Raw genomic sequence first — 26207 nt, 5'->3', positions numbered from 1 at the left:
TCTAAATCTTGAAATTCGGAAATTCTAAATCTTGAAATTCAGAAATTGAAAAATTCGTAAATTTCGGAATAAACAAATTTGTCAAAATTCATTAAAAAAATTCATTAAAAAACTAATTTGGAACTAAACAAATATCTAATTTCTATTACAAGGGATGTTTACATTCCTTATAATAGGAATAAAAGTGATCACAAAAATTAAAATAAAGAGACAGTGTAAAAATAAAAAGCAAAAGAAATAATAAAAAAAAATGTAAGCGCCCCATCCCTCCGTGCTCGTGTGCAGAAGCAAACGCTTACCAAGTCATCCTCGCATATGTAAAGGATCTTCAAACCACACATGTGAGGTATGGCTGCGATCGTTTAAGCGAGAACAATAATTTTGCCACTAGACCTTCTCTGTAACACTAAACAGGTAACCTGATAAAAAAAATGTAAGTGTCGCCTATGGAGATTTTTCAGTACTGTAGTTTGGCGCAATTCCTCAAATGTGCGCAGTTTTAAAGCGTGACATGTTAGGTATATGTTTACTCGGCATAACATCATCTTTCACATTTTACAAAAAAATTGGGCTAACGTTACTGTTTTGTTTTTTTAATTAATTAAAGTGTATTTTGTTAAAAATTGCGTTTGAAAGACCGCTGCGCAAATTCAGTGCGACTATAAAATTTTGCAGTGATCACCAATTTATTCTCTAGGGTCTCTGCTAAAAATATATAATGTTTGGGGGTTCTACGTAATTTTCTAGCAAAAAAATAGTAATTTAAACTTGTGAACAAAAAGTTCCAGAAAAGACCTGGTCAGCAAGTTTAACGGAGGACATCAGAAGAGAGCAGAAGTTCCATACTTCATAGTGTCACCAATGGGGGAAAGGACAGTTTAACCTGTATGCCTGCCATGTGTCCGGGGCAAACAAAGTTCAGACCCAAAGAGGGTGCAGAAAAATCATAAAGTAGGAGGTGTAGAATGAGAATACATGAGGATTTTGGAATTATTGCGTGTAGTTGGAATTCTGCTTTCTGCCATAGGTGCAGACAGGTTGGTTAGGGGAGGTTTGGATCGAAGAGTGGAGGTGAACTTTGTCCAGGATTCCTCCCGATGGGGGCATAGGCTGTTTGTAAGAAGGGAGCATCTTTCTTTTGTAATGTCCATGCTGCACCCGTCATTGGTGTTCTTCGCAAAGTATTATCGAATATCTGGTACTCCAAACAGATGAGTGAAGTCATTACTGCAAAATTGATTTCTCTGCCAAAGTGGAAACGTACTTATTGAGCTGCTTAGGCGAAGTTTGCTTATAAAAGAATTTAAATTGATTAGAGGGGGTTGAGCTTTTTAACCACTTGCTTACCGGACACTTAAACCCCCTTCCTGCCTAGATCAATTTTCAGCTTTCAGCGCTCGCACTCTTTGAATGACAATTGCGCAGTCATGCTACACTGTACCCAAATTACATTTTTTATCACTTTTTTTCACACAAATGGAGCTTTCTTTTGGTGGTATTTAATCATGGCTGTGTTTTTTTATTTTTTGCTAAAATGAAAAGACCAAAATAAAAACTGTTTCATAGATTGTAAAATTTTGAAAACGGGTAATTTTTCTCCTTCACTGATGGGCTGCACTGATGGGCACTGATGGGCTGCACTGATGGGCACTGATGGGCTGCACTGATGGGCACTGATGGGCTGCACTGATGGGCACTGATGGGCTGCACTGATGGGCACTGATGGGCTGCACTGATGGGCACTGATAGGCTGCACTGATGGGCACTGATAGGCTGCACTGATGGGCACTAATGGGCACTGATGGGCACCACTGATGGGCACTGATGGTTGGCACTGGGTAGGGACGGAACCAAGGGTCTGTGCTCGGAGGTGGGTAGGGACGGAAACCAGGGTCTGTGTTCCGAGGTGGGTAGGGATGGAACCAAGAGTCGGTGCTCGGAGATGGGTAGGGACAGAACCAAGGGTCTCTGCTCGGAGGTGGGTAGGGACAGAACCAAGGGTCTGTGCTCAGAGGTGGGCCATTTCAGACGTTATTTTCCAGTCAGAGGAAAACCATCTGAGCCTGCAGAACCCATTATCTATCTCTGCTGACCCAATTTTATGATGGTGAGATCTGATGAGATGCAATAACCAGCAGGAACAAGTAATAAAGATTGCTGTTTTCCAGCCCAAAATGCAAGTGTGACACGTTTCACAGGCTGCAGCTCGCTGTCTGCCTTTTAAATTGATGGATTACTAAAACTGTTATTTTGTTGAATTTTAGAGCCTTGGAAGTGTGTACTGACTGTTAAATAGGATGAATTTTATTATTAAACATTATACAGTGTAAGCGTTTAGAAAAAAAAAAAAGTCATCATTAAGTAACAATCTAAATATTCAAACTGAAACTGTTAAAGCAAATAAAGGTAACAAAGGCCAATTTTTAGGCTGCATTCACATCAGAGAGTAGCGCCTTTGATCATTTTTCCAGCGTTTTTTGCACATTTTTTATACAGTGTTTTTGGGTTTTGGCATTTTATTATTAGCAGATAGAGAAAAGCATTATCTGTTGCATCGTTGGTTGCTAGGTTTTTCAGATTTTTTAGCTTTTATTTCTTTTATTATTATTATTATTATTATTATTTTTAATTTATTGTTAATATTTTTGTTAGGGTAAGGGGCTAGAGTTCAGGTTTGGTTAGTGTTTGGATTAGGGGTTGTGGTTAGGGTTAATAATAATTTATTATTATTACATTTTTTGTTCGAGTTTGGGTGTTTAATTTCAGGTTTGGGAGTTTATTATTGTTATTATTATTATTAATTGAATATATTGGATTAGGAGGTTCATTATTATTTATGTATTATTACATATTATTTTATATATTTATGATGATTTTTAGTTATTTGTGTATTTTGCAATTATTTATACATGGTGGTATTTAATCGCTGCTGTGTTTTTTTTAATATTTTGCTAAAACAAAAAGACCAAATAAAAAAACTGTTTCATAGTATGTTGTAAAATTTTGAAAACCGGTAATTTTTCTCCTTCACTGATGGGCACTGATAGGCTGCATTGGTGGGCACTGATAGGCTGCACTGATGGTTGGCACTGATGGTTGGCACTGATGGGCACTGATGATCACTGATGGGTGGCACTGGGTAGGGACGGAACCAAGGGTTTTTGCTCGGAAGTGGGTAGGGACGGAAACAAGTGTCTGTGCTCGGAGGTGGGTAGGGACGGAACCAAGAGTCAGTGCTCGGAGATGGGTAGGGACCGAACCAAGGGTCTGTGCTCAGAGGTGGGTAGGGGCGGAACCAAGGGTCTGTACTCGGAGGTGGGTAGGGGCGGAACCAAGGGTCTGTGCTCGGAGGTGGGTAGGGGCAGAACCAAGGGTCTGTGCTCGGAGGTGGGTAGGGGCGGAACCAAGGGTCTGTGCTCGGAGGTAGGTAGGGACAGAACCGAGGGTCAGTGCTCGGAGATGGTTAGGGACGGAACCGAGGGTCAGTGCTCGGAGATGGGTAGGGACGGAACCGAGGGTCAGTGCTCAGAGATGGGTAGGGACGGAACCGAGGGTCAGTGCTCGGAGATGGGTAGGGACAGAACTGAGGGTCTGTGCTCGGAGGTTGGTAGGGACGGAACCAAGGGTCAGTGCTCGGAGGTGGGTAGGGATGGAACCAAGGGTCTGTGCTCAGAGGTGGGTAGGGACAGAACCAAGGGTCTGTGCTCAGAGATGAGTAGGGGGCGGAGACATGAAGACACAAGACTTGGGCGGAGTTCCTGCACCTATTCTCTGAGAAACGGAAAAATCCATGCCTATATGTCAATGAGGTCTTTGTGAAAGGTTCTCTTTAATGAGATATCCGGGATCTGTTAAATCCTTGATGTCTTCTCTCCCTCCACTGAGGCTAAAGTAGCACAGATTGCACTCTGTTAGCTTCTTCCCTGGCCACAGCAGCCAGGGAAAGTGACACCTGAAGCCGGAAGCGAGAGTATACACGTCACTTTCAAGTTCACTCCCCTTCACCCGGCAACATCTGGCAAGTGGGTTCCCAACCTGCAGGTGGGACATTGTAGCCCAGAAAGTAGCAGCCGGGGTGTGTGTAAACCCCCCCCCCCCCACTGCCCCCAACGTAAGACCTATGTTGGTGGCAGTATAAAGGTTAAAGCCCACTGAACCATTAAAACCACCAAAAAATTTAGGTTTATCCTTCACATTGACTCACGTTGACTTCATGTTGATGGCGAAATCTTCCACGCAAAATGTATTTTTGCAAAAATTCCTGGGGAAATGAAAACTCAATTCTGCTCCCCTATAGTACTCCATGTGGACCTTTCTTTGGGCAGATGTAGGCTATGAAGAAGTTAGGACTGTAGAAGTTTGTTCAGCTGATCAGCAGTTAGGTGATTGGAGACTTATTCCAGCCCATCAGAGCCCCTGGTAAGGTTCTATAATCCGCATACAGCGGCCAACAAACCTCCAATCGGCACACACAATTCTATTCCCAGCCCAGCAGTTGGCAGAGGCGCAAACGCAGTCATTTCTGAAGTTATTTTCCAGTTGGAGGAAAACTGGCTATCTGAGCCTGCAGAACCCAATTATCTATCTCTGCTGACCCAATTTTATGCTGTGCTACAGATGGTGAGATCTGATGAGACGCAATAACCAGCAGAGACAGGTAATAAAGATTACTGTTTTCCAGCCCAAAATGCAAGTGTGACACGTTTCACAGGCTGCAAATCGCCGTCCGCCTTTTAAATTGCTGGATTACTAAAACAGTTATTTTGTTGGATTTTAGAGCCCTGGAAGTGTGTGTTGACTGTTAAATAGGATGAATTTTATTATTAAATATTATACAGTGTAAGCGTTTAGAAAAATAACAGTCATCATTAAGTAACAATCTAAATATTCAATCAGGGTGACTGGGGGTTGAGGCTTTGAATGAAGCAGGCAGATGTAAAACATTAAAATTTATTGGAAAATCAATGGTAAGTTGCATGAGGGTAGTCATGAGTACACCAAGAAGACCAATATATTCCATTCAATGGATAAACATACAGCAATAACAATTGACCACTAAAAATACAAATCACATATTACAAGTGATCATTAAGTAAGTAAATAGTATAGTTGGCATAAAACATGGCATATAGTAGCTCTATGGATTTTGTGGATTCATCCACTCTTCAGGAGCATGCACGTGGAAAACTGAATGCTGTAGTATAATAATAAGAATATCTGTAAGGTCTGACCCTGTCACGGAAAGCAGAGATTAAAATAAAGTAATTAGAAGTAATATTGGCTAGGATAAACCCCCCAAAACCACTCTCAAAAGTACTTACATTATCTCTATCTATGTAGTAGCAATGTGCCAAAATGAATCAGAATAACCCCATAAGGGTATCACTGGTGGGAGCTGAGGTGGTTAAGGCAGATCAGGACTGGACAAAGATGGTTTCCAAGAAAGGAAATTCCAAAAATTAATAATGGTCAACAGTGACCGTATGTGCTAAAAATAAAAGAAAGATTGTAAAATAGGTTGGAAGATCATATTATGTGGTACAATAGGTCATCTGTCCTAAACTTGGTAAAGGATAGGATAATGAGATGCTAATGAGTGTGTAGGTAAGGTTAACTTAGTGAGAGTAGAAAGTTAGAATGATTGGAAAGGTGAAATACATAGAATATACTTTTTTATTTTTTTTATTTTTATTTTTTAGAGAAACCATATCAACCAAAGGGATTAGATAAAATAGAAGTGCAACATAAATCAAATGGTGAAAAAGTAAGATCAAATTACCTAATAGACACTTCAGTGTTGAGTGATCCACAAAGTGTGCAGATAAAGGGCTGGAACCACCATGTGAGTCAATCTGCCCCAGAAGACATATATGGGCTAGTCTGCCACACTCACCAACGTCACGAAGGAGCATGCACTAAGGAGGATAGGCAGCTGCAGCCGGGCGGAACCGCCCCCAAGCAAAACGGTGCCAAATTATTCTTCCACCTAGATGTAAAAAGTGATGGAAAGCGGCGGCGTCAGAGACATGGCGCAGCGGTTCCAACGCCATAACGCGCGACATCGATGTGTAGTGCATGGCGGTTCACCCACCCTATAGAGAGGGGAGGAGGAAGGCCCGCGCTACGCCTCGCAGCTCCCAAGGTGATGGAGCGACTGCTCCTATCTAAAACATGTGACACATGCAACTGCCAGGGTTATTAGCCTATTTAAAATGGGGGTGGGAGGTAAAAAGGGGCCCCATCCCATGGCGATTAGCCCGATGGAAGGGGGGGAATTCCTATATTAGATGATCTAATCATTACATGGTATAATTGGGTATTAATCAGACCTAAAATGATATAAACAAGCGTGCTTCCATCCCTAATTTATTTAGGAGAAAAAGAGAACGTTGGGACTTTAAATGAGGCAGTGACCGGGTGAGGTCAGTTGCCTCCATCCCTATTTGAATAAAGCAACCAGGATGACTGGGGGTTGGGACTTTGAATGAAGCAGGCAGGTGTAAAACATTTAAATTTATTGGAAAATCAATGGTAAGTTGCATGAGGGTAATCATGAGTACACCAAGAAGACCAATTTATTCCATTCAATGTATAAACATACAGCAATAACAATTGACCACTAAAAATACAAATCACATATTATAAGTGATCATTAAGTAAGTAAAACATATAGTTGGCATGAAACATGGCATGCAGTAGCTCTATGCATTTTGTGGATTCATCCACTCTTCAGGAGCATGCACGTGGAAAACTGAATGCTGTAGTATAATAATAATCTAAATATTCAAACTGAAACTGTTAAAGCAAAAAAAAGTAACAAAGGCCAATTTTTAGGCTGCATTCACATCTGATCGTAGCACCTTTAAGCATTTTTCCAGCGTTTTTTGCTTGTTTTTATGCAGCGTTTTTTGGTTTTGGCGTTCTATTATTAGCATATAGAGAAAAGCATTATCTGTTGCATCGTTTGTTGCTAGGTTTTTCAGCCTTTTAAGCTTTTCTATTAGCTTTTATTTCTTTTATTATTATTTTTATTTTTAATTTATTATTAATATTTTTGTTAGGGTAAGGGGTTAGAGTTGAGGTTTGGTTAGTGTTTGGATTGGGGGCTGTGATTAGAGTTAAAAATAATAATAATTTATTATTATTAAATTTTTTGTTTGGCTGTTTATTTTCAGGTTTGGGTGTTTATTATTAGTATTAATAATTTAATATATTAGATTAGGGGTTCATTATTATTTATTTACTTATCATGACATATTATTTTATGTATTTATGTTGATGTGTATTTATTGTGCATTTATTTATACATATGATATTACTATTTTTTATTTTTTTTAATGTTTTCATTTGAGCAGAAACGCACGCAAAAACGTGTGACAAAATATGTACAAAAACATGCAAATTATGCATTTCCATTCATTTCTATGAGAATAAAAACACGCAAATCTGCCCAATTTGAGCTACAAAAAAGCTCCAGAACTTTTTTGAGCTTCAGGCAACTTGGAGTGGAGATGTTAACCATCTCCATAGAGAATAATAGATTTTTTTCCTCCTCCAGCGTTTTGGAGCTTCGAGGTGTGAATGGCGCCTTATAAACTCAATCCAAGTCCAGAGCCTCCGGGAAAATTAATTTATATTACCAACACACAGACCCATCATATAGACTGCCACAGACATACATAAGTATCTCAAACAAAGTTGAATAAGAATAACAAAGTATCTAGTCCTTGTTGGAGTCGTGTTGGAAATATGATGTAGCCCAAATACCAAAATTAAAGTGGCGGTAAACCCCTACATTTGCCCAGTGAAGTATTTGGCCTCAGGTGGTACACAGAGATTACAAAAACATCCTTCTACATAAGTTGCACCTGTATATCTGCTGTCTTCTCTTCTCTACAGCCTTTTAAAGTGCTGAATTTACAAAGCATTCAGGGGCTTTCAGAGGCAGGGGATGGGGATCTGATGTCGCATACTGCAGGGCGTAGAGCAAGGAGCTGAGTGGAAGGAATGAACACACTCCCCGGTTTCATAGGGAAACGTGCACAGATGAGGTTAACAGTCACAGGATGTGTGCAGGAGCCTCACCTTGATCCGTTTGGGTCTACCAGAAATTACTTGTGCAGGTATCGGAGGAACCAGACTGCATACAGGAATTACATTTGGTGCTTTGACTTGAGGCAATCACATACTATAGAAGCATATGCTTTGTTCCTTTTTTGTGCCAGATGCTTACAACTACTTTAGAAATGGTGAGAGAAGTATGGGCTGTGTGATGTTATAGTGAAGGTGAAAAATGGTTTGTTAACTAGGAGGATGGATGGAGAGAAGGTACGAAAAGGATAGAGTGTTTAGGGGAAAGGAGGAACAGGGTGGAGGTCTCAAAGGTTTAGGGCCAGGAGATTCCTGTTATAGTTCTTATGTATTGCACAGAGGAAGCATATTGTATATTTAAAACAAAAAAAAATGGTTGCAAAATGTAAACTATATCTAGATGAAACCTTTTTTTACCCATTGTTATAAATTGTATGTGAAAGATAAATAAGTATTAAAGAAAAAAATATAATGATGAATAGATAGAGAAAAGACCAGAGTTTTAGCCCCAGCAAAAACTGTCTATTGTACAAAATGGTAATAAAATACCATAATAATGGTCATTAACACCCCCAGAGCCACTACATGTCCAATGTATGGAGAGATTGGCATATGTGAATGCTCACATAACAGCTAGGAAATCACACAAATCGACAGATAGCATTGACTGTATGAAGATCACTGCTTGAACCTTTGGAAAAATCTCCCAATAAGAAAGTCCCAAAACCATGTAAGGTACTTCTAAAACGATTCAAGCAGATAGTCAATATCTTCTATGAATTCAGATACTTTACAGTGACATGAAAAGACATGAGCTAATGCTACTTATGAATGGAGCTAATCCAATAAACTTTATAGTTGATAGGAGAATATAGGATTTGATCTCTTACAGGTACATCGACGACATATCAGTCCTGTTGATGGCAAATGCAGAGGAAATGGTTGCTTTCATAGACTTATTGGGAATCATTTTTTTCAATTTGTTTATTAGCTAATGGAGTGAAAAACCTAGTGACTTTTCTAGATCTCAAAGTCGAGATGGGGGTCAATGGTCTATTGTCTGCTAAACTGTTTATGAAATGGGGGTCAATGGTCTATTGTCTGCTAAACTGTTTATGAAACCCACATCTACCAAGAGTTTGTAACATGAGATCCTATTTCCGCCCAACCTCACTGGTATGGAGTATACTATTTGGGCAATAGCTATAATTCTGCAGTACAATTTTCTGTATCTTTCGTACATGTAGCACTGACCCCTGAAAGAGCGGCTGAATTTCTTGGGCTTACCGTTACCTTCCTCACCTCGCATGCGTCTATGGGTGTCTCAAGGTAAATGGCCTAAAAACTGCAGAGACTAACGACTGATCCACTTGAAGGGATTTTTATTTGCAAAAAAATAGTAACTAACAGCCTCTCAGTATAGGATCAGAGGGTTTAGGTGAAAAGTCCAGGTACTCTTAGTATCAAAGTCAGTATGAAAAATAACTCTCTGAATAAATCCAGAGAATAGCCATTCACAGCTGGATCCTCACCCTAGTTGGATAATCCTTCTCTCACCAGGCCTAGCAGCCAGCAGGGTGCTTGAGTCAGGAATAAATCTCTGCCACAGACTTTGTTATAGAACATGTAATGGAAACTTGAAAACTTGCAGCACACTCGTGTGGTACCAATATCCTGCAACTGGTCCAGCGATACCACACGAGATTGGATTTACTTGCGTCCTCCAGCTTTTCCAGGCCCTTGTTGAGAAGCCAACCCTTGCGTGGCCTTCTCCCGAAGAGTCCACTGGATAACTTCACAGTTGCTGGGCCTCTCTACAACCCGAGAAGGCACTGGACCACCTCAGAATCCTTTTTGTAGTTTCCTCGCCTCGGGCTAGCCATGGAAGTCCTGGGGGCTGGTCAGGAGGACAAGGACCATGCAGTCAGAACATACTTCTGGACCGGAACCCCATAACACATGACATCCGCATCTTAAGTACCCCCTCCCAGCAGGCACAACAAGAGTGACACTCCCACTGGGCTGGTTCCAAGAAAAAGTAACCTTAAAGCACCCAACCAGACTGTTTCCATACAAGCCAGGCGTGACAGTGCCCCTTGTAGCCAGGCAAAACACCCTTCAGTCCAGTCAGACTGATGCTGAGGTCAAAATTTAGAGTAATCGTACCCAAACCAAACTGTGGTTTAAGGGTAACATTAAATTTCAAAGCCAGATAGCGCGTGCTCTTCAGGAGCCGGCCCCACATATATATGTATCATTTTGATTGAGATACTTATGTTTGGTCTATGGCAGTGTAGAGCAGCGATTCTCAACCAGGGTTCTGTGGAACCCTAGGGTTCCTCCAGAGGTTGCTAGGGGTTCCTTCAGTATTGGGCAATTTCTGCCTCTCAGATAAGTTCCTACTGATACCATTGATCTTTTTAAGATCTGTAAGGAGGTAATTCTTCCCACTGACCATCACACTAATGTATCATGAGTTGTAGATTTCAAATTTTTAGCAAGGGTTCCCCGAGACTGGAGAACTATTTCAAGGGTTCCTCTGTGTTGAAAACATTGAGAAAGACTGGTCTAGAGGGTGGGTTTGCATGTTGAGAGTATAACCGTGTAGCTTACTCTTGAAATAATTAGCATGTGTTACAGGCGAGAGACCCCCAGAGATCTGACTTTTTCTCCCTTGCCCACTGCCTGAGCTCATTCTGATAACATATGCTACCTTTTAGCTCCTTAGTATGCTAAGGGAATGTAAACAGCCGGTAAGGCTTAAGAAAACAGGTTGGAGCGAGAGGTTTGTTGAGGCAAGTAACCGCATGGTAACAATAAATGAAGGGGGGGATATATTGAGAGTGTGACCACAATGGATGGGTTGGGCTCCCAGGGCCTACACCCATTATATTTGGTTTGAGTTAACTATTCCAGTGGGTGGGAAATAGCTTTTTTGTAGGTAGTAAGATGTGCGTATACCCTACAGTTTTTCAACCTTTTTACATGGAGGAACTTTGATAATAATTACTACATCTACAGCTCAGGGTACATTTAGTGTGATGGACACTGAGAATAATAAAAATTAAAGAAGGAACAAAACCGCGCTATGGTAATAAATGTATAAAACTAGATAAGGTGAAAAGTGCTGCCGTCCCTATACCTCACACCTCCCAAAGGAGGCCATGAGCTGCGACTGTTATAAAGATATATAGTGAGGGACCCAGGCGCTACCTGTAATAGATGTATTTCTAGGTAAGTATATCCTAGATGGCTGGGAAACTCTAAGTTAGTATTAGCTCCCAATTGCTAGTATACCACAGAGGAAACAGAAGCAACCTCAAAAAACACCAGTAATAGAGGTAATCAAAAAGAAATGGAAAAGAAAATTGCAGAAAAAAATATCAATGTAAAATAATGTAGGTATCTGATAAATAGTGACACTTATCAGCATTAACCCAATATAAATGGTGAAAGACCCTATCCTACTAGGAAGCACTAGACCAACTAGATGAAAATTCTACAATCCATTGTCATAAATCCTCTAGACAGTAGTGCAATATGTGGCGTATCTACATCAATGTTTGTAGTACACTGAGGAAAATTCCAAATATACAGGATACAAACAAAAATTAAATATGTGCAAATATAAACAAGTACAAAATAGTGCAGTAGGGTGGTAGCTGAAAACAATGTGTACCTCAAATGTGACCAGAGAAGTCACGACTATAGTATGTGCTAATTCAAAGGATACCACTAATATTAACATTTGGCCAATATAAATAGTGCTAAACCAAATGAATATAAAAATAAATATACATATACAAAGCCAAAAACCAGAATGTGTTAAAAATGTAAATATAAATTAAAAAATAGTAAATACGCGAAGGATCAAGGGTGCAAAAATGCAAAAATGGCACAAGGTGCAAACCAGTGCAAAAAAGTTTTCTTCTTCCCTTCTGGTCTTCTGTCGCCGCTGCTGCTGTCGCCGTCTTCTGTTCTTCTCTTCTGGAGATGTTGCCTCGTCGCTGTCTCCGGTCACAATGGCAGGGACGTGGCGCGCGGCAACTTATATAGGGACATCACCGGATGATGTCACAGTCCCAGCATCATCTGCATCCTCTGCGAGTCCGGCTGACAGATTGGAATGCAAAAATACTTTCTTAATCCGCCGGACTTTTGCGTAAAAAAAAGTCCGCCGGAGTCTACACACGGGCGGATTGTCTGGTTGACTTGAGTCCGCCGGACTTTTCCACCAGATTGTTTGATCATGTGTATGAGGCATAAGTGGTCAGCACTTCTGCCTAGCAGCATTTGATTCACCGTTTTGAATCCCAACCATGGCACTACCTGCTTGGAGTTTACATGTTCTCCCTTTGCCTGTGTGGGTTTCCTCCCACACTCCAAAGACATGCTGGTAGGTGAATTGGCTCCTGTTGAAATTGGCCCCAGTATGTCTATGTATGAACGTGAGTTAGGGAGCTTAGATTGCAATCTTCTTGAGGGCAGAGACTAATGTAAATGTACAATATACTGTATATGTAAAGCGCTGAGTAAATTGACAGTGCTATATACAGTGCCTTGCGAAAGTATTCGGCCCCCTTGAACTTTTCAACCTTTTGCCACATTTCAGGCTTCAAACATAGAGATATAACATTTTTATTTTTTGTGAAGAATCACCAACAAGTGGGACACAATTGTGAAGTGGAACGAAATCTTTTGAATTTTTGAAACTTTTTTAACTAATAAAAAAATGAAAAGTGGGGCGTGCAAAATTATTCGGCCCCCTTGCGTTAATACTTTGTAGAGCCACCTTTTGCTGCGATTAAAGCTGCAAGTCGCTTGGGGTATGTCTCTATCAGTTTTGCACATCGAGAGACTTAAATTCTTGCCCATTCTTCCTTGCAAAACAGCTCGAGCTCAGTGAGGTTGGATGGAGAGTGTTTGTGAACAGCAGTTTTCAGCTCTTTCCACAGATTCTCGATTGGATTCAGGTCTGGACTTTGACTTGGCCATTCTAACACCTGGATACGTTTATTTGTGAACCATTCCTTTGTAGATTTTGCTGTATGTTTGGGATAATTGTCTTGTTGGAAGATAAATCTCCGTCCCAGTTTCAGGTCTTTTGCAGACTCCAACAGGTTTTTATCCAGAATGGTCCTGTATTTGGCTGCATCCATCTTCCCCTCAATTTTAACCATCTTCTCTGTCCCTGCTGAAGAAAAGCAGGCCCAAACCATGATGCTGCCACCACCATGTTTGACAGTGGGGATGGTGTGTTGAGGGTGATGAGCTGTGTTGCTTTTACGCCAAACATATCGTTTTGCATTGTGGGCAAAAAGTTGGATTTTGGTTTCATCTGACCAGAGCACCTTCTTCCACATGTTTGGTGTGTCTCCCAGGTGGCTTGTGGCAAACTTTAGACGAGACTTTTTATGAATATCTTTGAGAAATGGCTTTCTTCTTGCCACTCTTCCATAAAGGCCAGATTTGTGCAGTGTACGACTGATTGTTGTCCTATGGACAGACTCTCCCACCTCAGCTGTAGTTCTCTGCAGTTCATCCAGAGTGATCGTGGGCCTCTTGGCTGCATCTCTGATCAGTTTTCTCCTTGTCTGAGCTGAAAGTTTAGAGGGACGGCCAGGTCTTGGTAGATTTGCAGTGGTCTGATACTCCTTCCATTTCAAAATGATCACTTGCACAGTGCTCCTTGGGATGTTTAAAGCTTGGGAAATCTTTTTGTATCCAAATCCGGCTTTAAACTTCTCCACAACAGTATTATGGACCTGCCTGGTGTATTCCTTGGTCTTCATGATGCTCTCTGCGCTTTCAACAGAACCCTGAGACTATCACAGAGCCGGTGCATTTATACAGAGACTTGATTACACACAGGTGGTTTCTATTTATCACCATCAGTCATTTAGGACAACATTGGATCATTCAGAGATCCTCGCTGAACTTCTGGAGTGAGTTTGCTGCACTGAAAGTAAAGGGGCCGAATAATTTTGCACGCACCACTTTTCAGTTTATTTGCTAAAAAAATTTAAAATATCCAATAGATTTCGTTCCACTTCACAATTGTGTCCCACTTGTTGGTGATTCTTCACAAAAAATAAAAATTTTATATCTTTATGTTTGAAGCCTGAAATGTGGCAAAAGGTTGAAAAGTTCAAGGGGGCCGAATACTGTCACAAGGCACTGTAAGTACCTGTAATAAATGAAGTATGAAGTCTGGGGGATGGAAAGGCAGCAACCATCAGATCCCAGGAACCTTCTCCGGGGCTTCAGGATGTTCTCCAGACAATAAATAAAGATAAACATAATGAAGATCCCTAATGAATAATCTTCTTAACTCAAATATTAAAAATATTACCATGACGGCTAGTCTTTAACCACTTGATCTCCAGAAGATTTACCCCATTCATGACTAGGCCTTTTTTTGCGATACAACACCACGTTACTTCAACTGACAATTGCGTGTTCTTACGACGATGTACCCAAATAAAATTTGTGTCATTTTTTTCCCACAAATAGTGCCTTCTTTTGGTGGTATTTGATCACCTGTTTTTTTTTTTTTTTTTGTTTTGTTTTTTGGGAGTATAAACAAAAAAAGACCAACAATTCTGAAAACTTTCTGCTATAAAACATATCCAATTAAAAAAAAAAAAAAGTCTTCATCAATTTTGGCCAATATGTATTCTGCTACATGTTTTTGCAAAAAAAAAAAAAAAAAAATTACTAATAAGAGTATATTGATTGGTTTACGCCAAGGGGACCCAACCAGTGGCCCGGGGACCACATGTGGAGCCCCCTTTGATGTGGCCCACGACCTCTTGTTCTGGGATGACGGGTTGGCAAGCACAGATCACAGGTTGCCATCCCAGAGCATCAGTGTTGTGCCGGTGGTAGATGTGCTGCTTTCACTAGGGGAGGAGATCGAATTGAGATATACCTTGTTTACTTGGGAAGACACAAAGAACTGAGATAAGCCTGACGATCGGCAGATGCTGGAGGACATAGAGTGCCCGGCACCTGCAGATCTGCTTCTGCTTTGAATGATCAGAGCAGCAGTGGCCCCGCACATGCCCCCTGCAGGTAGAAATCCAGAGTCACGTATTTATATATACAGTGGGGCAAAAAAATATTTAGTCAGCCACCAATTGTGCAAGTTCTCCCATTTAAAAAGATGAGAGAGGCCTGTAATTGTCATCATAGGTATACCTCAACTATGAGAGACAAAACGTGGAAACAAATCCAGACAATCACATTGTGTGATTTTTTTTTTTTTTAATAATTTATTTGCAAATTATGGTGGAAAATTAAGTATTTTGTCAATATCATCTCAATACTTTGTTATATATCCTTTGTTGGCAATGACAGAGGTCACACACTGTTGCTGGTATGTTGGCCCATTCCTTCATGCAGATCTCCTCTAGAGCAGTGATGTTTTGGGGCTGTTGCTGGGCAACATGGACTTTCAACTCCCTCCAAAGGTTTTCTATGGGATTGAGATCTGGAGACTGGCTAAGCCACTCCAGGACCTTGAAATGCTTCTTACGAAGCCACTCCTTCATTGCCCGGGTGGTGTGTTTTCCAATCATTGTCATGCTGAAAGACCCAGCCACGTTTCATCTTCAATGCCCATGCTGATGGGAGGAGGTTTGCACTCAAAATCTCACGATACATGGCCCCATTCATTCTTTCATGTACACGGATCAGTCGTCCTGTTCCCTTTGCAGAGAAACAGCCCCAAAGCATAATGTTGCCACCCCCATGCTTCACAGTAGGTATGGTGTTCTTTGGTTCCAACTTGGCATTCTCTCTCCTCCAAACACGAGTTGTGTTTCTACCAAACAGTTCTACTTTGGTTTCATCTGACCATATGACATTCTCCCAATCCTCTTCTGGATCATCCAAATGCTCTCTAGCAAACTTCAGATGGGCCCGGCTTAAGCAGGGGGACACGTCTGGCACTGTAGGATCTGAGTCCCTGGCGGCGTGGTGTATTACTGATGGTAACCTTTGTTACGTTGGTCCCAACTCTCTGCAGGTCATTCAATAGGTCCCCTCGTGTGGTTCTGGGATTTTTGCTCACCGTTCTTGCGATCATTTTGACCCCACGGGTTGAGATCTTGCATGGAGCCCCAGATCGAGGGAGATTATCAGCGGTCTTGTATGTCTTCGATTTTCTAATTATTGCTCCCACAGTTGATTTCTTCAATCTGCTTGCCTATTGCAGATTCAGTCTTCCCAGTCTGGTGCAGGTCTAAAATTTGGTTTCTGGTGTCGTTCAACAGCTCTTTGGTCTTCACCATAGTGGAGTTTGGAGTGTGACTGTTTGAGGTTGTGGACATGTGTCTTTTATACTGATAACAAGTTCAAACAGGTGCCATTAATACAGGTAATGAGTGGAGGAGAGAGGAGCCTCTTAAAGAAGAAGATACAGGTCTGTGAGAGCCAGAAATCTTGCTTGTTTGTAGGTGACCAAATACTTATTTTCCACCATAATTTGCAAATAAATTCTTTCAAAAATCAGACAATGTGATTGTCTGTCTGGATTTGTTTCCACATTTTGTCTCCTATAGTTGAGGTATACCTATGATGACAATTACAGGCCTCTCTCATCTTGCACAGATGCCGCCCTGTAGCAGTAAAAGTGCTATAGGGTGGTCAGCAAGCGGTTAAAGTCCACTGTCCTTAATAATTAAAATTTGTCGCAGTTTTTTTTCCAGAAGAGCGTTGTCTTTAAAACTTGATTATGTCTTCTGGTACGTCATACATGTGCTTATGCTTTTCTGTTTTCTGTATGGCGTTCTCTTTCCAGGTCTGTCTGTAAGGAGCGTGTGCTGGAGAGGGGACCACATGCTGGTGGGGACTCAGGATAGTGAAATATTTGAGATTGTGGTCCACGAACGCAACAAGCCCTTCCTGATCATGCAAGGACACTGTGAGGGAGAGCTCTGGGCTCTGGCTGTCCATCCGACCAAACCGCTGGCGATTACTGGGAGTGACGACCGATCAGTGAGGTTAGCCATGAAGATATCCCATATGTAATATAAATATAAAATATATAGCGTTTTGCAAGACAAGCAAAATCTTTTTATAAATGTTGACTTGATATACAAGTGATGTCTTGATATACAAGTAGCGTCATGTCACAACTGAGTATAAAAGAGAAGAGAGGCGCCTCTAAGTGTAGCAATATGTTTACATTTAATGAAGGTACAACATTTAGCAACATATTGCTACACTTGGAGGCGCCTCTCTTCTCTTTTATACTGTGTAGCTTCTTCTGGATTTTGCTTCTAATCCCCCTGTGGATGGACATTTTATGGTTACACAACATTGCTATAATCTTTTTATATGGACTTTAAACTGAAGGTCTTATGAATAAATGGTTGTGGAATGAATCATTTGAGTTTCCATTATTTCTTATGGGGAAATTCACTTTGATATACAAGTGCTTTGGATTACAAGCATGTTTCTGGAACGAGTTGTGCCGCAATCCAAGGTTTTACTTTATATCTGTAGAATACTATGGATAGAACCAATCACCTTCTTGGAGATCATCAGAGTCTATTGACCCATGTGTCCCAAACGGGTCGCACGCCGAAATAAACTTTTGCTTTGCTGAGGTTTATGTCAAAGCCTGTTTAGCACCCACTGTTCATGCATTTTGTTCCATTGCAGAGCATATCTGTAATCTAGAAACTTAGAGGTTGATTTACTAAAGACAAATAGACCGAGCACTTTGCAGAGTGCAGTTGCTCCAGAGCGTAGTAAATGAGGGGGGGCTCTGCTGACTTTCATCATCTAATCATGTGCAAGCAAAATGCTGTGCTGTTTTTTTTTTTTGTTGATTTTTTTTCCTTTTATGTGATTGGGTGCTCATTGTAAATTGAAGCTTCACCTCATTTGCTAAGCTCTGGAGCAACTGCACTTTCAGAGTACACAGTCGATTTTGCCTTTAGTAAATCAACCCCTAAGTCTTTGTATAATCTCTGGTTTGGAGTAAAATTCATTAGTGGTGGGCAGGTTTAATCCAAAGTGCAGACAGGAGGAAGCTCTCTTTGAGCTCCAGTCCTGTCTTTGCCTAGGCTGAGGTGATGTCATCAGTCTGCTGCAGACAGGAAGAAGCATTTCCTCAGTCTCTCCTCCAGTGATCAGACTGCAACATTGTAACTTTGTATCAAGTCAAAAGGTGAGAGGTTGCAGCTGTGTCAGACATTTGTGAACACAAAAAAAACTACAAAGGCACCAGGATTTACATGAAAAAGGAAAAGGGATGGTCAGCACACAGAATGACATTCAAAAAAGTATTTCTTTATTAAATACATGTACAAATATGCAAAACAGCCTACGCGTTTCAGCAGTTAGTCCTTAGTCAAAAAACAAAATAGGTAACACTTAAATAGTATATACAAAGGTCACATGATTAACCAACACAGGTGAATTCAAAATGCTAAACGGAAAACCCGGCATGATTCCGTGCAATGTAACACATCACAAAAAGTAGACCTATCAAAAACCAGGCCTATAAAAAGTGACCCACAATAGCATGCATAGTTTTGTATTTTTTCCAAAAATGGAACATTCTAAAAATAGTGGGTACTACATAAAGATGATATAGCCTAGATGCTAAATTAATAATAAAAATTAATTATTGTGTAAGCAAATGAAAAGCCTGCCATATAACAAGCAATCCACAATAACATGCATAATTAATATTATCTCAAAACAGAACATCATTATGTCAGTGGATGCTTCATAAAGATGACACTACCTGGACAAAATAAAATAAAATCATTTATATATATATATATATATATATATATATATATATATATATATATATATATATATATATATATATATATATATATATTTTTTTTTTTTTAAACTTCGGTATTTTCAAACTTCGGAATTTTGAAAATTCGTAAATTGAGGAATTTGTCAAAATTCGTTAAACAAGTTTGAATCTAAACAAATTGCACATGTCTAATGTTTATTATAGCAAGGCCAAGGGTTAACAAAGTATATGGCAGGAGGGAGAATCCCCAGGCCTTTGGTGCTCAATAGTTAACACCAATAGTTGAAGATGTCATATATGGGCAGAGAAACAGGAAACAGTCCATAGTAGGTCCTTTGAGTCTGGTATGGATATTAAGGGGAACTCCCCCCCAAAAATCCATGCCAGACCCTTATCCGAGCACGCAACCTAGCAGGTCAGGAAACAAGGGGACAAATGAGCGCAATCCCAAAGCCCCCCCCCCCCCCCGAACCATACCAGGCCACATGTCTTCAACATAGACCTGGCTATTTGCCTTATTTGCTATTGCTTTAGTTCCCTGAAAAAAATTATATCTTTCATTTTTGCACAGCCTGTTCCGATGCGCTATAGTCTGTGTCGGGGCAAAGTCATCTAGAGCCCCGGGGCAAACATGCCCCCCCTCCCCCAAGATGTATGAGCATTATATGTCGGCACAAATCCCCCCCCCCCCCCAAAAAGAGAATCTTCTCCCTCCAAGCACAAATCCTCTACCCCCCCAATCCCCCATCTAAACACAAATACCCCCAATCATCCCTACTAGCACAAATCCAAAAAATATTTCTCTCCTTCCATATTGCTGTTGTAGCACAACCCCCCCCGAACATACTGCTGCTCTTATGCACCGGACATTCCGACAACAAAATCCATCAGATTTTTTCTGATGGATTTTGTGCCAAACTTGTCTTGCATACACACGGTCGAACAAAGTTGTCTGAAAATCAGATCGTTCAGAACGCGGTGACGTTTGTTGCGTACGACGGGAATACATAGAGGCTAGTAGCCAATATCTTTGGTCTCGTAATTTAATCTGAGCATGCGTGGCACTTTGTCCGTCAGAATTCTCTACAAACGATTGGAAAAAGTCCAATCGGATTATGTTGTCGGAAAATTTTAGATCCAGCTGTCAAACTTTTTCCATCGGGATTTCCAATGGAAAAAGTCCAATAGAGCCCATACACGATCGGATTTTCCGACAACATAATCCGATCGGACCTTTTCCGTCGGAAAATCCGACCCCGTGTACAGGGCATTAGCGTTAAACGAAGGGTAGCTTAATAAAGTAAAAAAAAAAGAAAGCACAAACATTTTACTGCCTAGCAGTGCGCATACACCGCACACACCAACATGTTATGTGCACCATAATGTGCGTCCGCTGGTATGAATGAGCCACTGACGCATTACCTACTATGCAGTACTTATCATGAAAACATTTCTGATGACAGGTCCACTTTAAGATCCATTGGAAGTCTTTATCTTCTTATTCTGTAAAAACTATACCCACCATTTTCTCGCTGTGGCGTTTTTGTATGATTTGCTGAGTCGGGAAAAACAAAATCAATTTTTTTTTTCTTGTTTTTAATCTTGGTGGAAGGTTCCAGGTAGAGGCTTTCTATCTAATGAACTCCGAGCTGCCTCATTAGTGATCTGGCATCGCTCCATCTTAGAGATGAGATGATCACAGTTCAAAATCCACTTTCCCAAAAAGGCCTTTTCAATTAGGCTGTCAAAATGTTTCATCCGACCGCATTGCATTAGCATAACTAATGACCGCGCGCCGCCGTCATCCCAGTGCTGCAGAAAAAAATAATCCGTCTTGTGTTATTTCTAGTGTTAAAGGACAACTCTACCTTTTTAGGAAAATTGTCCTTTTAACCATTTCTTCTCTCCTGTACATCCTCCTATAGAGCAGAACATTATACATTTTAGCTATGGGCCTACTGTTTCAGCAAAATCATTGTCATTAAATAAGATAACAAAGTAATACATTGTTTTTGGTGATGCTGTTTTGCAAAAATATATATTCCATAGACAAAAAAATAAAAATAAAATATTTAACTTTTTTTTTCTACTTTTATTGGTGTTATCTTAAAAAAAAAAAAAATATTTAGTTTTATATTTTTTTATATATTATTATAGTAATATCCTATTTATGTACAGTATCTCACAAAACTCAGTACACCCCTCACATTTTTGTAAATATTTTATTCTAACTTTTCATGTGACAACACTGAAGAAATGACACTTTGCTACAATGTAAAGTAGTGAGTGTACAGCTTGTTTAACAGTGTAAATGTGCTGTCCCCTCAAAATAACTAACACACAGCCATTGATGTCTAAACCGCTGGGAACAAAAGTGAGTACACCCCTAAGTGAAAATGTCCAAACTGGGCCCAAAGTGTCAATATTTTGTGTGGCCATCATAATTTTCCAGCACTGCCTTAACCCTCTTGGGCATGGAGATCACCAGAGCTTCACAGGTTGCCACTGGAGTCCTCTTCCACTCCTCCATGACGACATCACAGAGCTGGTGGATGTCCTCCACCTTCCGTTTTGAGGATGCCCCACAGATGCTCAATAGGATTTAGGTCTGGAGACATGATTGGCCAGTCCATCACCTTTACCCTCAGCTTCTTTAGTAAGGCATTGGTTGTCTTGGAGGTGTGTTTGGGGTCGTTATCATGTTGGAATACTGCCCTGCGGCCCAGCTTCTGAAGGGAGGGGATCATGCTCTGCTTCAGTATGTCACAGTACATGTTGGCATTCATGGTCTCCCCAGTGCCGGCAGCACTCATGCAGCCCCAGACCATGACACTCCCACCACCATGCTTGACTGTAGGCAAGACACACTTGTCTTTGTACTCCTCACCTGGTTGCCACCACACACACTTGACATCATCTGAACCAAATACGTTTATCTTGGTCTCATCAGAAAAAAAAAAAAATAATTAATAAATAAAAAAAAAAAAATATATATATATATATATATATATATATATATATATATATATATATATATATATATATATATATATATATATATATATATATATATATATATATATATATATATATATAATATAATATATTGTGTGTGTGTGTATGTAGAAACAAAAATAGCTGCGCACTATACCATATACCCTTAAACTTAGTAATAGAAAATGACCTGTGAAAATTTTATTTTCAAGAAACCAGAGAATTTTGTGAATATTCAGTGATAAAAAATCCAAAATATGCGAGTTTCGCAGTAAAACAATTCCATAGATTCTCTTGTTTTAATCTATGGAATTGTTTTACTGTGAAACTCACATATTTTGTACTGTATGATTTTGCACAGATTATATATTGTCTATGCTATTTGAGTTAGCGCCTTACTTTTTTATTTTGAAACTTTGTGTATGTTGGGGTATCTCCTCCTCAGCTGAGATAGCAGCAGGGAGCCATTGGCTCTCGCTGCTGCCAATCAAAGTCAGTGAGCCAATGAGGAGAGGGGATGGGGCCAAGCCATGGCTCTGTGTCTGAATTGACACACAGAGCAGAGGCTCGCTCGGGTGCCCCCATAGCAAGCTGCTTGTTTTGGGGGCATTCGGCAGGAGGAAGGGGCCAGGAGCACCAGCGAGGGACCCGAGAAGAGGAGGATTGGATCTGCTACATGGAAAAACCATTACACAGAGCAGGTACAGTATGACATGTTTGTTATTTTTAAATAATAAAAAAAAGACTTTAATATCACTTTAAGTAGGATTGAAGGCAAACTTTTCTTTTGTTTTTGAATTTCATTTCTACTCTGAAAAAGGGTAGATACATAGTAACCATGTCACTTTGCATGTCTCTTGTCTGAATAATGTTTATAAACAATGTTACTTTGTATCTTTCTATCACTTGTCTGTACAATGTTTATAAACATTTTTACTTTGCATCTCTATATCTCATGTCTGTACAATGTTTATAAACAATCTTATATTGTATTTCTCTATCTCCTGCATTTTAAACCTGTCATACAGCATGTATATTGTAGACAGATACTTTATTTAAGCTTTCTTTTTCACCGTAAAGGATCTGGAGCCTGGTGGACCATGCCTTGATTGCACGTTGCAATATGGAGGAACCAATTCGCTGCGCTGCCGTCAGCACGGATGGCATCCATCTAGCGCTGGGCATGAAGGACGGATCGTTCACTGTGCTGCGAGTCAGGTGATGGCACAGGGGGAAAAAATGTAGCATGGGAGGAGTTGCTCCTTAATGTTTAACTCTTTCTTGACCCGAGGTCATTGATGCCTCTCCGAGAAAGTTGTCATCTACAGAGCTGGGTGAATTGGTAATACAATTTGTCTCCTTAATTTGTGAACGTTCTCTGTCTCCAGGGATATGACTGAGGTGGTACATATAAAAGACAGGAAAGAGGCCATCCATGAGCTGAAATATTCTACGGATGGAAATTACCTGGCGGTGGGTTCTAATGACAGCTGTGTGGACATCTATGGGGTGGTGCAGAGGTACAAGAAGGTGGGCGAGTGTATGGGCTCTGTGTCCTTCATCACACACATGGACTGGTCATCCGACAGCAAATTCCTGCAGACCAACGATGGCAGCGGGAAAAGGATGTTCTACAGGATGCCAGGTGAGAAACGTTAGAGTGTAAGCTCCTCTGGTGCAGAGATTTCAATGTCTCAGTGTTCTCTATACAGCACTGCAGAATATGTCAGAGCTATATAAATGTATCATAATAATAATACTGTGTGACTGTGGTGGGACATAAGATTGTAAGCTCCTGTGGTGAAGAGATTGATGTGACTGGCTTAGTGTTCTCTGTACAGCACAGCGGAATATGTCAGAGCTATATAAATGTATAATAATAATAGTTTGTGACTTTGTGGGTGTGTAAAGCCGCGTACACACGGGCGGACTGTCTGTCCAACTTAGTCTGCTGAAACACATTTCAGCGGACAGTCCGCTCGTGTGTGGGCTTCAGCGGACTTTTTCAGCGGACAGTCTGGCGGACTAAGTATTTCGGAATTTCCGTAATATTGTCCGTCCAACTTTGGTTTCAGCGGACAGTCCGCTCGTGAGTAGGCAAGTTGGACAGACTAAGTATGGCGCATGCTCAGAAAGGATTTACACGGCCGAAGGTTGCATTGCAGTGTATTGGACGTCGTATTTCTAGTCCCGTCGTACGTGCTGTAGATGTCATCATGCAAGCTTTCAACGGACTGTCTGTTCATCGTGTGTGGTCAAGTCCGTTCATTCAAAAGTAGGACGGACTGTCCGCCAGATTGTCTGACGGACTTAGTTGGCCAGACAGTCCGCCCGTGTGTACGCGGCTTAACTGTAGTATTAATATAGTAAAACACTCGTGCCTTGGTACTGTGTCAATATAATTGGACTGCTGCTGTCCAATATTATCCCCGCTAATGGGGCAAAATGAATATAAATGGCAAATTGGCAGCGCCTGCTCCTCCTTTTATACCTGTGTTAAACTCTTATAATTGTCTATAACCCTGGCTGAATAAATATCACAATGAATTTATGTTGCTTGCTTACGTTTAAGCTATTGTATGCCAAAATATAGTTAATGATACATTATAGTATATAATGTGATAATAATGAAAGTGCATGCATAAATTAAAGTTTATCAGTGCAATAAAGTCCTTATTAGTGCACAAAAGAGGGTGCTGCAGTGCTCCGTGTGTCCATCGATGTTAACACTTCCACCTGCTTGGGTAGTGTAAAGATCCAAACTCACCAGATGTATTGGATTCCTTTGCCCTATAGCAAAAAGAGTCTTCTGTGCTTTTAGGTCATTTACTGGGGGACCAAACCCAATGCGGTTTTTTTCTGATGTCCTCCGGGAGTTCTGGAGCCATAACAGAAGGATATCCATCACCGAGGAGTCAGTGGAGGACATTAGAAAACATCGCACTGGGTTTGGTCTCCCAGTAATTAACCTAAAAGCAAAGAAGACTATTTTTTCTATAGGGCAAAGGAGTACCACACATCTGGTAAATTTAGATCTTTACACCACCCCAGCAGGTGGAAGTATTGACATCGATGGACACACGTGCATTGCAGCACCCTCTTTTTTTTTATTTTTTGCACTAATAAGGACTTTATTGCACTTATAACACTTTAGTTTATGCATGCACTTTCATTATTGTCACTTTATATACTATGATGTATCATTAATTATATTTTGGTATACAATAGCATGCTTGTAAGCAATGTAAAGTCACTGTGATATTTATTCATCCAAGGTTATAGACACATATAAGAGTTTAATACTCTTGCTCGCCTTCAGGATTTCTCCAGAGCTTCCCCTATCCTTTGGAACACCCTGCCCCAATCTGTCCAAATGTCCCCTAATCTATCTATCTTTAGACGATCCCTGGAAACCCTTCTCTTTAACTACTTGCCACCCAGGCCAATTCTGACATTTTTCTCCTACATGTAAAAATCTTTTTTTTTTTTTGCTAGAAAATGACATAGAACCCCCAAACATATATATTTTTTTTAGCAAAGACCCTAGAGAATACAATGGTGGCTGTTGCAACTTTTTATCTCGCACGGTATTTGCGCAGCAATTTTTTAAATGTGTTTTTTGGGGGAAAAAAAGTTTTTTGTGCTTAAAAAAAATAAAAAATAAAAAACAGTAAAGTTAGCCCAATGTTTTTGCATATTGTGAAAGATGAAGTTACGCTGAGTAAATAGATACCCAACATGTCATGCTTAAAAATTGTTCGTGTCAATACCTCACATGACTGGTTTGAACACCGTTTTCATATGTGTGCATTCGCTCCTGCGTGCGAGCACACAGGGACAGGGGCGCTTTAAAAAAAAAATTTAATTTTATTGTGAATTATACTTTCTTTTTTTTTAGTTTGACACAAAAAAAAAATGTGATCACTTTTATTCCTGTTACAAGGAATGCAAAAATCCCTTGTAGTAGGAATATGACATGACAGGTCCTCTTTACAGTGAGATATGGAGTCAATAAGACCCCACATCTCAACAACAGGCTGGGAAGCCTGAAATAAAAAACAGAAAAAAGGTGTGACGTCATAACATTGCCGAATATCCGGGGCCGGCAGATCCTGATACGATCGATGAGTCGGTATAAGCACCGGAGGGTGCCGGGAGGGGGGAGACATCCTGTAAGAACGATCAAGCGGCGTAACAGCCCCTATGATCGTTCTTATGGTGTAGGGCATAGCCGGTGGAAACCGGCAATATCTGAATGATGTCTGTAGCTACAAGCATCATTCAGATATCACCGTTCAAAGTCCATCACGTCATATGACGGTGGGCGGGCGGG

General features: G+C 40.5%; 1 protein-coding gene across 1 annotated transcript in view; it reads left to right on the top strand.

The window, feature by feature from the left end:
- The window catches only part of EML5 (EMAP like 5), a gene marked incomplete in the record, with an annotated part of 273075 nt that overhangs the window by 134998 nt on the left and 111870 nt on the right, over window positions 1-26207 (top strand). The window contains 3 exon segments of the mRNA XM_077463736.1: window positions 16895-17096; window positions 22955-23092; window positions 23263-23519. Of these exon segments, the coding sequence (XP_077319862.1) occupies window positions 16895-17096; window positions 22955-23092; window positions 23263-23519 (597 nt within the window).

Source organism: Lithobates pipiens, unplaced genomic scaffold, assembly GCF_037356315.1.
Source record: "Lithobates pipiens isolate NorthernLeopardFrog02 unplaced genomic scaffold, aLitPip1_a1.2 Scaffold_30, whole genome shotgun sequence".
Classification (NCBI taxonomy): Eukaryota; Metazoa; Chordata; class Amphibia; order Anura; family Ranidae; genus Lithobates; species Lithobates pipiens.
Note: the sequence above shows the minus strand (reverse complement) of the source record. Positions and strands in the feature narration are given on the sequence as shown.